This window comes from Lissotriton vulgaris, chromosome 3_1, assembly GCF_964263255.1.
Source record: "Lissotriton vulgaris chromosome 3_1, aLisVul1.2, whole genome shotgun sequence".
Classification (NCBI taxonomy): domain Eukaryota; kingdom Metazoa; phylum Chordata; class Amphibia; order Caudata; family Salamandridae; genus Lissotriton; species Lissotriton vulgaris.
Genome location: NC_141689.1, coordinates 1,476,478,064 through 1,476,493,267, shown reverse-complemented (window position 1 = coordinate 1,476,493,267; position 15,204 = coordinate 1,476,478,064). Strand labels below are relative to the sequence as shown.

At 44.1% G+C, this 15,204-nt stretch overlaps 1 protein-coding gene across 1 annotated transcript in view; it reads right to left on the bottom strand.

Annotated features, from left to right (window-relative positions):
• SMARCAD1 (SNF2 related chromatin remodeling ATPase with DExD box 1) overlaps positions 1-15,204 on the bottom strand; it is an 833,806-nt gene that overhangs the window by 125,664 nt on the left and 692,938 nt on the right. Inside the window, exon 21 of the mRNA XM_086961941.1 lies at positions 8,231-8,349. Within this exon, the coding sequence (XP_086818067.1) occupies positions 8,231-8,349 (119 nt within the window). The remainder of the gene's footprint in view (positions 1-8,230; positions 8,350-15,204) is intronic.

The following is a 15,204-nucleotide window of genomic DNA, read 5'->3' as shown; positions in this document are numbered from 1 at the left end:
TATTTGTGTATAATGTAAATTCGAAATCTACAGAAATGAACGGATAATAATTCCTTGTGCTTACGATAAATAAAATATGTAATCACATCTTCAAATAATCGTGATGGTATCTATATTTGTGGACGAGTGGACAAGTGTCCCTAATATAGGAGAACAGACACCTATTAGTTAATTATTTAGATATCTATTCCTCCTTTCCCATCGTTCTAGTTTGCCAACAGTGGAAGTCCAGCACTCCATAACGATGCATGCGTTCACTCACCTATTGATTTTGCGGCATCGTGGTGTGTTTAACTCGATTCTCAGGAAAGTAATACTTTGTAATTGCACGATGTGAAGGAGGCAGTGTAGCGTTTTGTACTCGGGGCAAATGTTGCCATGGGATCATTCGAACAGAGAATGAGGCTGTGAAGATGGCTTCCTGACGTTCGTGACGTAACTCGTTGTATGGTGAAGTATTACGTTGCAGAGAGAAAGGACTGCAAGGTGGAGGCAAAAACTAAGGTAACGCGGTTGCCTAGAAATGATTAGGACGTGCAGGATTCGTGCGTGCAAAGAAGGACACACGCACACGTGCACCAGCAGCTGACTGACGGTTACGGAGGATGGCATCAGGAGTACCTGAAATCACTTTCTTCTTTTTGCCAATTTTGTTAAAAAATGGAAATCGGGACCACTGGTTGGCAGCAGTTGGGCAGAGTAGGGTGAGTTTCCTGTCTCTGGCAGCAGTGTCCTTGCAACTTGCTACAATGGTTACTTTAGAGTTTCTCTCGTTCGTGGCAGCAGCTGCCAGGTTTCTTCTGTCTTAATTAATGTTTCTACTCCTTCTAATTAAGGTACTGGCAGCAGATGGGGAAAACTTGCGACAAATTTGTGGCTGATTCGATCTCTTCTTTTTAGTATAGATTATTTCACGGCTGGTTTCTTCTCATTTTCTGGCATTTTACAGGTTTCCGGATAATTTTTGTTTCGTTTTTCCAAGTTTTCTCGCGTTACTCAGGTTTCTAGTTGCTGGTATTCTTACTGCAGTAGAATGACACGCACTCTAGGGTTCTTGGTGGGAGGTGTTGCTCGTGCTTCACTGTTCTTCTTGGTCTTCTTCACTGGTCTGGTCAGCTAAATCGTTGCCAAATTGAAGTAGATAGATTGTAGATGGATCACGATACTTCTAGTTGAGTCACAGGATAGGTTTATTAAGACACAGCAGAGCAGTACACCTCGCCAGCTGACCAGACCATCACGGACAAGTGTGGAAGCTTCAAGTACAAAGTAGAATGCACATAGGTATACTGGTAGGCTTAAGAGGTATGAACATAGAGAAAGGTCTAATGACCAAAGGTGGCCATGTTGCGAGGAGTATAAGTTTACTACATAGAACATCCTGGCACAGGATCCAGTACCCCAACTGCCCTGAGAGAGAGTGGCCAGCCAATTGTCAGGTTGGCGCTCCTAAGGTCCTCCAGACATGGACAGAGTCAGAGAAGAAGTCAAAGTGATGGTCCCACTGAACCCTTAGGATCCATTAGAGTCAGCATGTGCCATCTGGAAAATTGTCCGAAGAGGACGCATTAGGCCAGATCCCCAAGAAACTTCATAATCACCCACACTGAGGCCCAGGATTGAGCCCAAAAATTTGTGAACATCTTTGCATCGCTACAGCAGTGGAAAGGCCTTGATTTCTTCCATGTCCAGGATAGGCTGCATGAAACGAAATTCTTTTTAGAGCTCAGGTGGGACTTTGGCTGATTCACTGAAAATCCCAAGGATATCAAAAGGATGGCCATTGTCTGCAGGTGGACTGTGACCAACTGTGGCGGGCACACCATGAGAAGCCAGTTGTCAAACTATGGGAATACATGTCTCCCGACCTCTGAACTTAAGCTGCAACCACAGCCATCACTTTATTGAACACCCAAGGAGAGGAGGTACATCTGAAGTGCAGCACAGAAAACTGGAAGTGTTCTGACCCAACAGTAAACTGCAGGGAGGTTTTGAAGGACTGCAGGATGGGTAAAGAAAAATATGCACCCTGCAAGTCCAGGAACACCATCCAGTACCCTGAAACCAGATAGGATCTAATCAAGAGTGAGCGTTTTCAACGTGTCGTTCAGGAAGGCATTCGAAGATTAGACATTGCGCATAGGCCGGAGGTCTTTTACCTTTTTTGGGATGAGGAAGTAGCATTGACGGTGCATTTGTCCAGCATGATATTGACTCCTTGCATCAAAATAGCAAAGTATTTTGCTAAACATCACTCTAGTGTGGGTAGACTAAAAGATAGGGCGAAAAGAAAGGCAGGGCCAAGCCGCTTTAAACAATAGGCAAAACCACTCGGTCAGACATAGTGAATCTCCAGTTAAGAAGGAAATACAATATCCTTCCCCTCACCGGTATAGTGGTCTTGAGAGAGGTGAAAAGGGAAATGAAAGCAGCTTGGGGATTAGTCCAGCTCCACGGGAAGAGTTAAGAGGATTTCTGCCCCTATTAGCATTAACAGCCTCAGCTCTTTCACACCCTCTGTCCTGAAAGGGCTATGTTTGTAGTTGAACTGGCTTAGAAGACTGAGGCTGCTGGTAAGCTAGGCCAATAACCCCGCGGATCTAGATGCAGCACAAATGTCTTGGACACATTTGAGAGCTGACTCAGCCATTGAAGGGCCAGTCCATAGATATCCCTTGAAAACCCGGTCTAGTCGCATACAAGCACTCTTTGTAAGCACAACACACATTTTGCTGTGTCCTAGGATTGTTTAGGCCACCGAGTTCCTCGGAACAGTCGTCAAGATCTTTGTGGCCATTTACCTTAAAGTATGGGATGGATCAGGGTGAGAACTCTTCCCCGTGTCCAGTGAAGTGTCCAAATCCATGGCCTTCTCTAAGTCCACATACAGATTGTCAACATCATATTAACGGGGAAAATAATCCCTAATATCTGTTCTATTTTAGAGAATTTGTAGAGTGTATAGCTACCCAACTGGCATCTGCGCTAAAGACAACACATCTGCCAGACAATTCATGTGCACTTCCAGTTAGGAAGACTAAAAAAAAGAAGAGTTTTTATGCGTTTTCTAAAGCTGTATTCTAACGGGTTCTTTCTGAGGTAAGCAGGAAGTGCATTCCAGAGTTTAGGAGCTAAATAGGCAAAGGAGCACCCCCGCCCGCTCCGTGCCTTCTTTATTCTGGGTACTGTCAGTAACTTCAGATTCCCGGACCGCAGAGACTTCCGGGGATTTTAAGGGTTGAGCAGTCGCTGTATGAGCTGTGGGCCTCTCCCATGAATAGCACAATGGGCAAAGCAAAGTGCATTAAAGTGGATTCTTTTCTGCAGCGGTAACCAGTTCAGGGCTGCTAACACCTGTGCTGCCAATTGGTGATTTCGGATTTGTAGAAGGATCATAGCTGCAGTGTTCTGAACAACTTGCATACTCTTTAGTAAGAACTTGGGACTTCCCAGTTAAAGAGAGTTTCCATATTTCAGGTGAGAATACACCAGTTTTAGCGTGGTGACTCTCCCTGAGGAGAACGGTAGCTAGCAGTTCTTCCAAAGTTCTTAAAATTCAGAAGAAACTACAAGTTTCCTGGCTTGAGTTTCCACAGGGGGGGGTTTGGGGTCGGCGGGGGGATTTTTGCCAAGGTAGTTAAGCCACAGACTTTTCGTCCACTGTGAAGGTTTTTGTTTCAAACACCTAATGATTCTGTCTTTTCACCATTTTGTTTTAGGCTATTTGAAGACATTCAGTTGGTTCGAAGTTTTTCCTGTTTCTGGAGTAAAGAATATGACAATCTGGATGCCATCTGCGTAGGATACTAGGCCAAGGCTATGTGCTTGCTCAACCTTAGCTAGAGGGAGCACATATACATTAAATATTGTGGGGCTAAGGAAAGAGCCTTGTGGGACCCTGCTTTTAAGGGATGACAAGCAGAAATCAGGGAATCTTCACAAACCTGGAAGGCTCTATTTTCAAGGAAGGCTTCCAGCCACTTGAGTGAGGCTCCGGAGATTGCAGCCTCCTCCATCCTTTGCATTAGGATGGGATGGGAGTCTGTATCAAAGGCCACGCTGATGTCTAACAATTATATTTTGTAATTTTGTATATTTTTATATGCTGTGCCACCTTGATCCAAGACGGACTTAAATTTCTTCTGTGGCTGCTAACAGTGCAGTTCGATACTACTGCGCGGTCTCAAGCCTGATTGGGTGGGGATAGAATGAATGTCTCTCCAGATGGGAGGGCAGGTGTTTTTCACTTACTTCTCCAAAGCTTTGCAAGCCATCTGGAGCAAGGAAATTGGTCTATAATTATAGGCACGCAATGGATCTGCTGAATTTGTTTTTCTGTATGAGTTTCGCGATTACATGTTTCCACCCAGGCCTCAGAGGGATGACGGTGTTCAAGGATTTGCTTATCCAACTCTCAAACTTGTTATAGCTTTCCGTGGTATGCCCTTCCATTGAAGGTGCAGAGTTAGCAAGGGAGTTTTCCAACTGTACATCATCAAGCTTTGACCAGCACCGCCTAAGTCTGGGTGGAAAAGGCTGGTTGGTTGTAGTCCACGTGGGGAAAAAACGGAAGGAGACAATGCAATGATCTGACTCCAGGTTTCGGATTGGATCGTCTGTGGTCTTGTTTGTAATATTAGTAAAGATGGGGTCCATTAGGTGGCCTAGTTTATGGGTTGAAAGTTTGACAAGTTGAGTAAATTGTACAGTTGCCAAATCTTGTGATAGCTTTTTCGCATTATCATAGCTTTCATCCTCGAAGTGCAAGTTTAAGTCCCCCAATAGTGGGAAGTTAGCCTTCTGGAGACTAAGTTCTGCAAGCAAGTCAGGCAGAGCTTCCATAAATTAGGCTGCTGCCCCAGGGGTCCGATCCATCAGTATACCTGAAATGGAGAAGGTGGGGGGAGAGCTCAATAGAGAAGTACAGGCTCTTGCTCCCCCTGACATCAAAAGGTGAGAAGTTCCCCTTCTCCACTGTCATCACCAAAGGCTGGTTGACTCTGATCAGAGTCAGAACCGAAAAATTGTTGGAGTGCTGCAGTGTGGATCAGAGGCAAAGGCATGGTTCTGTCCGAGATGGATTGAGTTGGGACCGGGTGTGACGGTACAGCTTATTGAAGCAAGCCTAGTTGGGGCCAAGATGAATTAGGCTCTGAGTCAGCTAAGACTTTTGCGACTGGGTCTTCCTCCGGTGGCACTGATGCCGAGGGGTCGGGCCTAGTTTTTGTACCAGACTGGAAGTAGGCTCTGACTTTGAAGAGGAACCAGAGGGGGCTCAAGAGGCACGGACAGCACAGAGGGCAGACCGGTCTGTGGTAATCAGATTGGAGACATCCCCACATCCTAGGCCCTTGAATGTGTGCCACAGGAGTGCCAATGACTGAGGCATCCAAAGTCACCAGTGGCCGTATTCCAGATGGTGCCCCGGGGAAGCAACGGGCATTTGCGCCCAATTTGTGTGCCCCAGGGCACTTTGGTCTTATAGAAGGGAACGCAGACGCTTGTGCGTCCCCTTCTATAATACAGATGGCGCTGGCGCATTTAAAGCACCAGCGCTATCAACAGAGAGTCTTCCCTCATTTGCATAGGGGTGTGCCCTATGCAAATGAGGGAATTCCCTTGAATCTGCGCCATATTACAGACGCGGGCGCAGAGTCAAAGAAGCCATCCGGAGGCGCTCGATCAGCGCGCCATTTAAAAGGTGGCGCACTGTCAGTTCACCTTCTGACAGCCGCCCTCTGCAGGAGGTAAAGGGGGTCCCATGGACGCCTCAGACCTCCCCTTGAAGGCGAGTGCAGTCACTGACTGCACTCGCCTGGAAGGGGATCTCTAAACCCCTTTGAAAGTGCAGGCAGGTGCCGCCAGCACTGGGAAATGACGGGGCGGCTGCTTCGTGTTTTCACATGAATGTGCTGCCCCGGGGGCAGCGGGGGTTCGCGGCTGCCCTGGAGGCAGCGAATACACCATGATGGGGCACATTATCACTGTTTGCGCCTGGCGCACATTTTGAAAGGTGCGCCGGGCGCAAACAGTGATAATGTGTAATATGGCCCCAGGGCTGTTTGTTCATCAAAATTCCTCCGACAGAGATATAACTTAGACTTTAAGGTGCGCCAGGGGAGCACCAATAATTGAGTCATTTAAGGTCACCTGTTTGTTTCATCAAACTTCATCCAATAAAGACAGAACTTAGCCCTGTCTGTCGCAGACAATCATACAGCTTCGGAAACAAATGAAATTCAGGTACAAAAGTGTGCTATTAAAATACTGACCCTCATAGCAAAAAATCTGACTCTTAAGGCAAAGGCATGCAGGGCTTCGTTAGAATGCACCGCATATTGTTGATTTTCATAAGATTTACATTTTCTACGCTCAATTATGAATTCTGCAATTATCTTTTACTTCATTCCAATCAAAATAAAGCCTTTAAAAATAACAGTGAGGATTTCTAGTTTGCGCGCACTTGAGGTGAGAGGTGTGCAAAATGCACGACAAATGCCTCTGCTTGGGTGGTCACTCCAATTATTTGTGAACTGAGGCTCCTTTTGAAATCTGCACTCCATTCTCCAGTGTATGTAACCTGACCAGTAAGGCCAAGGTATTGGTGCGGGAACAATATCAATGACATGAAAAGTTAACTGTCATCTGTGGACTACCGAACATGCAGGTTGTGGGAGGAGGGTAAAATGGGTCCATTACACAGTAGCAGATCGGTCAGCCACATTATGCACCACGAGATTACTTGTGGCAGCATCCTTGGAATAACCATTCTAAAATGTACTAAAATGACATAGGACACATTGTTATCAAATATGATCACACACAAACACTGCTTGCCTGCCAATACACCCTTTTATTATTGTTATTAACCACTCATAACATTACTAATGTCACCCACGAGAAACTGTAAAAGTAAAGGGTGGAGCGAAGCTGTCCTTAACAGAAATTACCTACTTCTCTATAACTCCAGCTGTTGTATCTTCCCTGGATTGATAAGCTTTAAGCAGTCTCTGTCGTCTCAATGGGAATCAGTGGTAATTTTAACAGCAATTAACAGTGTTAAAATGGCCCTAAGTCCAACAATTGTTTTAATACAGCAACATATCCAATTCAAATGAAACTACCTAAACTTCAGTCAATGAAGTGGATGAGCAGTGCCACCCCCCCCCCCCACCACCCCTCCCCCCCCCCCACCCCCCAGAAAATAAGGTCACCATAGCTTAATTCCATGTGTGAGGGAGTCCCCAGAAAGATCGCTTCTATTTCCAATTTAAAAAGTATTCTTTCTGGAATTCGACATGTACCTGACCTTCCCTTGACTACAGCCAGCTACAACTTCCGTTTGCTTCAACTGTGAGCTGCTTCTGGGGACTGCACTGATATTCTGATATTTGTTGACTATGGGGAGTCACTTATACCACTACATCAGTGGCAAAGACCTTGGCCTCTCCGTCATCGAGGACACCCCAGACTACAATCTCGTCCATAAACAGGAATACTTTGCTGCAGACGATCCTGCCACCGAGGTGCCCATCGACAAAAAAGACCGCGATGGCTATGAGGTCGCTGGAAACTTTGCAAAAAAAACCTCTCCATGGAGGATCCCGAAGATGTATATTATCTTGCCATCAAAGTATTCACCCTTGTCGACAGAGTAAACAATGTCTGTGTCCAGCATGGCTATGGCTAGATGCAGAAGTCCACTGGCAGTGGCAAACGCTCGTAGCTGAGGACAGTGTAGCACCCACTGCTCCCGCACATTAACTCCCTCTACAACAGAGCTCACTGCCCCAGTTAATGCTACTTCCACCTCTCTCAACTGACTGCTGCAGCTAACCCAAGCACAGAAGAGCACAGGTTCAACACGAACAGCAAGCTGTAGGGAGCAATGACAGGGAAGAGCTGGAGAGCAATGGTGAGAGGCAAATAATGTGGACTGCAGGCTGCCTTGTACAGAGAAAACCACTAGCCCCCCTCTTCAGAAAAAACATGCTCAGTAACTTAGTCTACTGCAAAAAGCAACATCTCTGACTCTGAAATAAAAATAAAACTGCTTTGATGGTGAGGAGCCAAAGGGGACAGACGTGGTACTTTGAAGCGGTTCAAATAGAGTACACATTACACATTACACAAATAAAGTCAGTAATTAACAATATTTGGTTATCTTCATGAAATATAACTGTATACTATTTACATGTTCAACTCATTTGCATAAACAATGGGAGTTTACCTTTCAGAAATCTGCGTTTTCCCATCTAGTCTGAGGTATCGGTACTCATGATGTTTCAGGAAAGCTTCTAAAATGTCCAACATCATAGTGAACTGGCTAAACAACACAATTCTATCACCCTGTTGAAAGAAAGAGTAATGTTTAGTGTACAAATATCAAAAATGCACGTGTCTACAGTTGCAAACTACCACAATTCCTCCATCCCATCAACATTCGGCTGGGCACTATTAAAAGCAGACACAAACTGAAGTATTGACTCTGTTTAAGAAGGATGAATTATTTTCCATTTCTAAAACTGTGTATATTTATCATCAATCTACTGCTGTGTTTTGTAATTGAACAAGTAAAAAAACTAGTTGGACAAGCACATAGAACCTACTTATGGATAACAATCTAATGTTCATGTAGATATTCAGTGGAAAGACTGCACACACCCATTTGAAGACATTTTTCAGCATGCAGTTTCACAGGAAGGCTTGTGAATACCTGTGATGACCTGTCAAGATACCAAAAATGTTGGTCATGACTATGCCAACCAGTCCTTTGAGCATACAGTGGATTCTAGAACACAAACATCACAACAAAATACAAAAATAATCACCTAGCCAAACATAATGCCACAAAAAAGTAATGCCCAAACACCATGCAAATGTAGCAGTGTGAACTGCACAGAAAATATGAAAGGCAAAATATATTTTAGGTATAATTGTGGCACATGAGATGATATTACCTGGCTATTTTACCCATGTGACCTTCAGTTTTAGATTTTGAAAATCATAAAATACAGTCCAGATATAAACAATAATAAACATAAAAACTACATAGAGAGGTTGTATGGACAAAGAAACTGAACACTTTGAACACTTTCTATCCTAATGGGATAAATGAAACAATGGAAATGTCCTGTTTCCTTTAAGGGTCACTAGGTTACTCCTTCCAAGTGACGTCAGACGCCGGTGGCCATCTTCTTCTCCGCATCGCGCTTGCTATGGAAATTTAATCAGAAAGGTTGCCTATCCTTGTTTTAAACTTCAAAAGAACAGATATAACGGAATATCGTCTGTTACAATCTGATCTCCGTTTACATTCAGTCTTATCTAGACACTTGGTCCTGGCTCGTTCGGCGATCACCAGGGTGATTCAGGTTTTCTTATATGGTCCTCAGTTGGACACTCGCATACAGATACACATTCAGGAACTTTAGGGATCTGTCCTAAGCCTCATTGTTTCGTTTACATTCGGTATCTACTACCACAATATATGAAGTTAATCAGTGGCTACTCCTTAAGAAGGCGTTCTGATTACGCCGAAACGCTCGTCGACACAATTGATAAAGAATATAAAATTTGCCACCATTAGTAAGTTTGCCAATTTTTCTATATGTATTTGATTGAATTATTATGAAATGTATCTTTTTATTGTGTTATTAACACAATTTTCAACCTCATGTTTTTTTTACAAAATAATTAAAAATTAATATGTGTTTTACATAATTCTCGTTGTTTAATTTTCCCTGACTTATGCATATATATGTACATGACTGATTGAAGTTGCCTAGGAATTATTTCTCACTCGAATCTTGTTTCCCTGTCCTAGGAATTGAAATATATTTACTATTCAGGGGGTCCTTGATTTTTACATTTCCTTTAAGGATCCCAGCATGTAAAATGTATTCTCAGTTAATGTTTGCTTGGTAGGCAATTTTAGGGGGATTTTATTAGTGTATGATTTTAAATAACTATGTAGCATGCGGTGTACATTTATTCTTTGCATTACCCTTTGAATTAGGTTAGAATTGATGGGTGACTATACAACAAGTAGATTAAATTTATTATGATGAGCAAATGCATGTCTTTTGTGGTCTATTTTTTCAATTTCTTTTTTATTGTTTATTAGTTTTGTTTACATGTGACAAGTCAATCACAAGGAGTCATGTATGTTTATTTTTTTATATTTGGGTTTCATTGGTTTGTTCATATGTGATATGTTCACATATGAACCACTAGGCTGCTTATAAGCATGAAAAGTCATTTGGAAAGCCGTTTAAAGATTGCAGGAGTCTTAGCACACAAAGTTGGCAGAAAAGTTTCTTTTCTTTTGGTTACATGTGACAAGCCAACCATGAAGGATTATGAGGAGTTATGTATGTTTCCATCTGTAAATGTGGGCAATACTGGTCGGTTTGTCTGTGATATGTTAATGACCTGTAGGTATGCATGGAAAGTCATTTGCATACCCATTTGAGGATAGCACCCGCTTTAGCACACATTTCGCAAGACGAGCTTTTCTTAGTTGATGCTGGCTTACTTACTGCACTATTTCACTTAGCGTATTGCACAAAAATGCTCTGTAATGAATTGTGCTTCAGATTCTTTGAACTTTCTTCTTTTTCTGACACTGATTTCAACCTGTGGGGATTTATGTTCACTTTCAGATAATTCCTTGAAGCTTTTGCTAACACATTTAAAAAGCGGAGGTCTTGAGCACCACCTTAACAGCACTTTGAGTAACAGAGCATGGAGGATCATTCACTTGAGGTAGTTTCATTGTTTTTTCTGTCACCCTGACATTTTACAGTGTTATTAGTGATTCCTAGTGGCATTTTAGATTTTGTTCGCAATCATAATGCATTCTGGAATTATTACATTGTCTAATAGCTAGGGCATCATCCACCATTCAGCACATACATATTTAGTGACTTTTTTTACTATAGTTTCTTGCATGTGTGGCACAATGAACTGCAAGATGCCCAGAGAGCAAGTAGTAGCCCTACTCTCCTTGAAACGTTCAAGGGCAGTTTCAGCCTTGTCCCTGAAAAAGCAAGTGCCATCGAACGGCATGTCTAACATGGAGGACTGGACATTGCCTGAGAACCCAGTTTATCACAGCCACGCATGGCGACGCTGGTGCCCATAGTCTGCCCAATGGAGTCAGGGGTGTCCAAACCATTAATTGTGAACTTTCCCAAATCACAACCACACTGAATCGCCTGTGAAAGAACTGAACACAGGAGAAAGACTGGTCCCACCGAGTCGCAAAGGGCATGAGGGGAGTGGTCCAGCAAACAGGAGGCACTGATCGATTGCAGGGCCAAAGTGGCTGAAGAGAATAATTGTTTCACAAACGTGTGTCTCCATTCTCATTGCTGCCCTGCCTGAAATTGTTGTGATTGGTCCAGCTAGTGCAAGTTTGCGCCACAATACTCTCCGGACAGGGGTGTTGTGATAAACAGGATGGGTTGCCTGCAGCAGGACAGTGTGGCCTGGCAACCTGCTGGTTAACTAGAAGGCCAAAACAAGGCATCGCCCAAGCCCCCAGGAGGGTATCCATCAAGGCATCATTGAAGGGAAGGAGAGACTTAAAAGCAGTCTGGCCAGACTGCAGGACTTCGGTCAAGACATTTGTTTTTACCTCCTTGAATGGGAGGTGGAAGTCAAGGATTTCCTCCACCATGCACACAAACAGAGTAGGAAGCAGATCCTTCTGTGACCAAGCCAAAAGGAGAGAAATGGACTGCCTCAGAGTACGTGTCCACCCCACTTGCTTCTTGCAAGTTCTCATATCAATTGTTAACAGCATAGGGCTAAGTGAACTCATCACCCTGGTTGTAACCGTTATCAGAGTCCATCCTAAAAAGGGAGAGTAAAGGTTGTTGTCTACACTGTGGCAAATAAAGTGCAGAAACTTCTGTTCGATTCAGTTGTAACATTGGACGAAGCTGGGCCGTCACTGGAGAAGACAATCTGGGCCACCTCTTCGGGTAGCGAGGTCGGCTTGATTATTAACATAACTTGGAATGGCACGGTATTGGCCACTGAGGGCAGCATCAGGATGGGAGCAGAGGGCAGAAGAGGATCAAAGGGACCAGCTGGCACTGAGGGCGAACCCGCTGGTAGATGGTCTCTTGGTTCTTTGGTCCCAAAGGCTTGCCAGAGAGAGTCGGTAGAGAACCAGAGCCATGACACAGCTGTGCAGAACTCTTCGATCTGGAGGGGATGGTTGAAGTCCCCGGAAACTCAAAAACCCAGGCTGTCTCGGAACCAGCTGTGGAATTAGCTCGAAAGTTAGCTGACTCCAGGAGCAGGTACAGGACTGTTGGCACTGCACAAGTTTTGTCAAATGAGTGGGAATGGAGTGAAGGAGCAGAACTCCACTTTGACTTATGTTAATTGTGTTTACTGTACGACTTGGAGCATGACAAAGACCAACCTCTAGAGCAGCTCCCTTCAACTCAGGGAACAGGCACAGGATCAGGATGAAGTCTTAGACTTGAAACGGTCCTGGCACCACGTCTTCTTGTGCTTGGTGACAGTTTCATCCTGCATTATCTGATGCCTTCAAGTTTATCGAGGCGCAGTCACTGGAGGTCTTGGAGTGTGGCTCGACCTCACTCTAATAAAAGAGAGAGGGACCCCGAGACCAAAGGGATGGGGTACCACACCCGACTTTCGTCAAAAAACATTCCCTTTGGGCACCTTGTACTTGAGGCAACAATTCTCTCATTCACATAAAACTGTTAGCGCACAAACACTTACACAATACTGTAAAGAACTACAGTTACGTCTACACCAATCACTGAATGTTATGTTGGTATATCGGCCATCACACAGGGCCCATGAAAAGGGGCATTTAATAGGAGTAAGAAATGGGCCAAACATCTAAAAAGTTGCATTTTTTTTTTTGCTATGTCATGCAGTATATGAACAATTGTTTTTTTTTAAATTATGTTGTTTAATTTCAGAACTATTGGGGCGACATTATATGTTATCCCGAGGAAGGTGGTCATATACATATATCCACCGAAACGCGTCGATGCTAAAGGAGAAATACATTGTACATGAACTGGGGATAATTCTGACCTATTGGCTGAATTAATTTTCTGTTATGTATCTCCTTCTTTACTAGTAGGAATTCTGTGATTTTTGTATGTAAATTTACTTCTTTTGATGTCTGTCTCCCAATTTTTAATTGATTTTTAATAGTGTATAAATAAAAGTACAGGATTACATTTTATATTAGTTTTTCCAAGATTTATTACATTGCTTTCATAGTTCTTTACAGTATTGTATAAGTGTTTGTGCGCTAACTGTTTTATGTGAATGAGAGAATTGTTGTCTCAAGTACAAGGTGCCTAAAGGCAATCTTTTTTGTCGACCTCAGACACCACAGGCAAATCTGATGGGGATCTGTTACAGACATCTGTTTGCAACAGCACTTACAGGGTTTAAAACCTGTCATCTTAGGAGGTGACATCCCTTTGCACACTGTAGAAATTTGGTGAAGAAAAATTGAAAAAGCGTTCTATGAGAGAAGCTATGGATCTGTATTTGGAGACAATGAAAGCAAGAAACTAACGTCAGTGCAGAGGAGTGGTGTCCATATAGGCCCCACACACCCCTTCTGGAGCAGAATGGCATCAGTGCGGATCCACATGGAACCACCTTCCAGTGAACAAGGGTACTATGGAAAACGCTTCCATTTCCATCCGGGCACCTGGGAAATACTCAAAAGACAACAAATCTGCAGCTAGAAGTCTCTATCAGAATACAGCTATCAGTAGTAGACGGGATACCCTAAGCAGACTGAGATTTTAGTTGAAAACTAAGGCACCTTTGTGAGGCCTAGCACCCATAGCCCTATACCAGATAAACCACTGGTACAGCAGACAATACATACGAGTTATCTAATGAGGCTATTCTCTACTTGTGGGGAGAGATCAGAATATAATACTGGACCCCAGATCAACTGGACCACAGCGCAGGTAAGGCCAAAGGGGAGCACAATAAACTGAAAATGCTTGTGGGCTACCGTGAACCGTAGGTAACGACGGTAGGCAGGCAAGGCGGGGATGTGAAAATAAGCGCTTGCAATTCCAACGCTACCATCCAGTCTCCAGGGTCGAGGGCAGAGAGGACCAGAGCCAATGTGAGCATTTTGAACTTCTACTTCCGGAGGAAGCGATTGAGGGCCCTGAGGTCTAAGATAGGACGCAGGCTTTTGTCCTTCATGGGTACCAGAAAGTAATGGGAATAGCAAACACGACCTACTTCTGGCACAGGGACCCGTTCGATAGCTCCCTTTGCCAAGAGAGCCGTAACTTATTGGCTGAGAAGTGCCATGAGATTCTCCGACATGTGATGGACTGCTGATGGCATGGAGGGAGGGGTAGAATCAAAGGGGAGGCAGTAGCCCCTTCGGACTATCTGCAAAACCCACCTATCCGATGTGATGTTTTGCTAGTGGGGGACGCGATGGCGAATCCTGCTGCCCACTGGCCTCTGGTGGGGGACTAGGAACGTTCAGAGGAGGCTGCAGGGGGGAATCTAACCTTGGAACCACGTTGCAAGACGACAACTAAGTTGCCAACCATGACCATGGTCTCTTTAGTGGATTCAACTAAAGTACAAGGAGACCTACCTCTAAAAAGGACAAAAGGTGACTTTCCAGTCGTGCTGTGTGGTGTCACCCTACATCTTTCAACCTTTTTAAGAACCTCCTCCCTCCAATTGAGACCAGCGCTCTTGGCCGAAGAGATGGTTTCTTTCAACACCCTAATGAACCTTTCTACCAAATCATTGGTCTCTGGGTGGTAAATGGAACATCTCTTGCGCTTGATGTAGCGACCTTTAAGGAACACCTCTATCTCTCGTGAAACTAACTACACCCCATTATCAGTGAGGATGGTTTCAGGGTACCCTTCTTTGGCCATGAGAGTTTCTAGAAATGTAATAACACGCACAGTCTCTATGCTAGAAGTAAAATGAACTTCAGGCCACCTGGAAAATGGATCTATAAGCACCAAAATTAAAACTTGCTGACCATTTGAATGAACTGCCCCCAGTATGTCTAACGCCACTCCTTTCCAGGGCCCATAATGAAGTTCCCTGATCACCATGGGCTGGACCCTTGTACGCTTTGACTTCTCACTTGTGGCACACACCATGCAGTTACTCACAACTCTCTCCACATGTAGA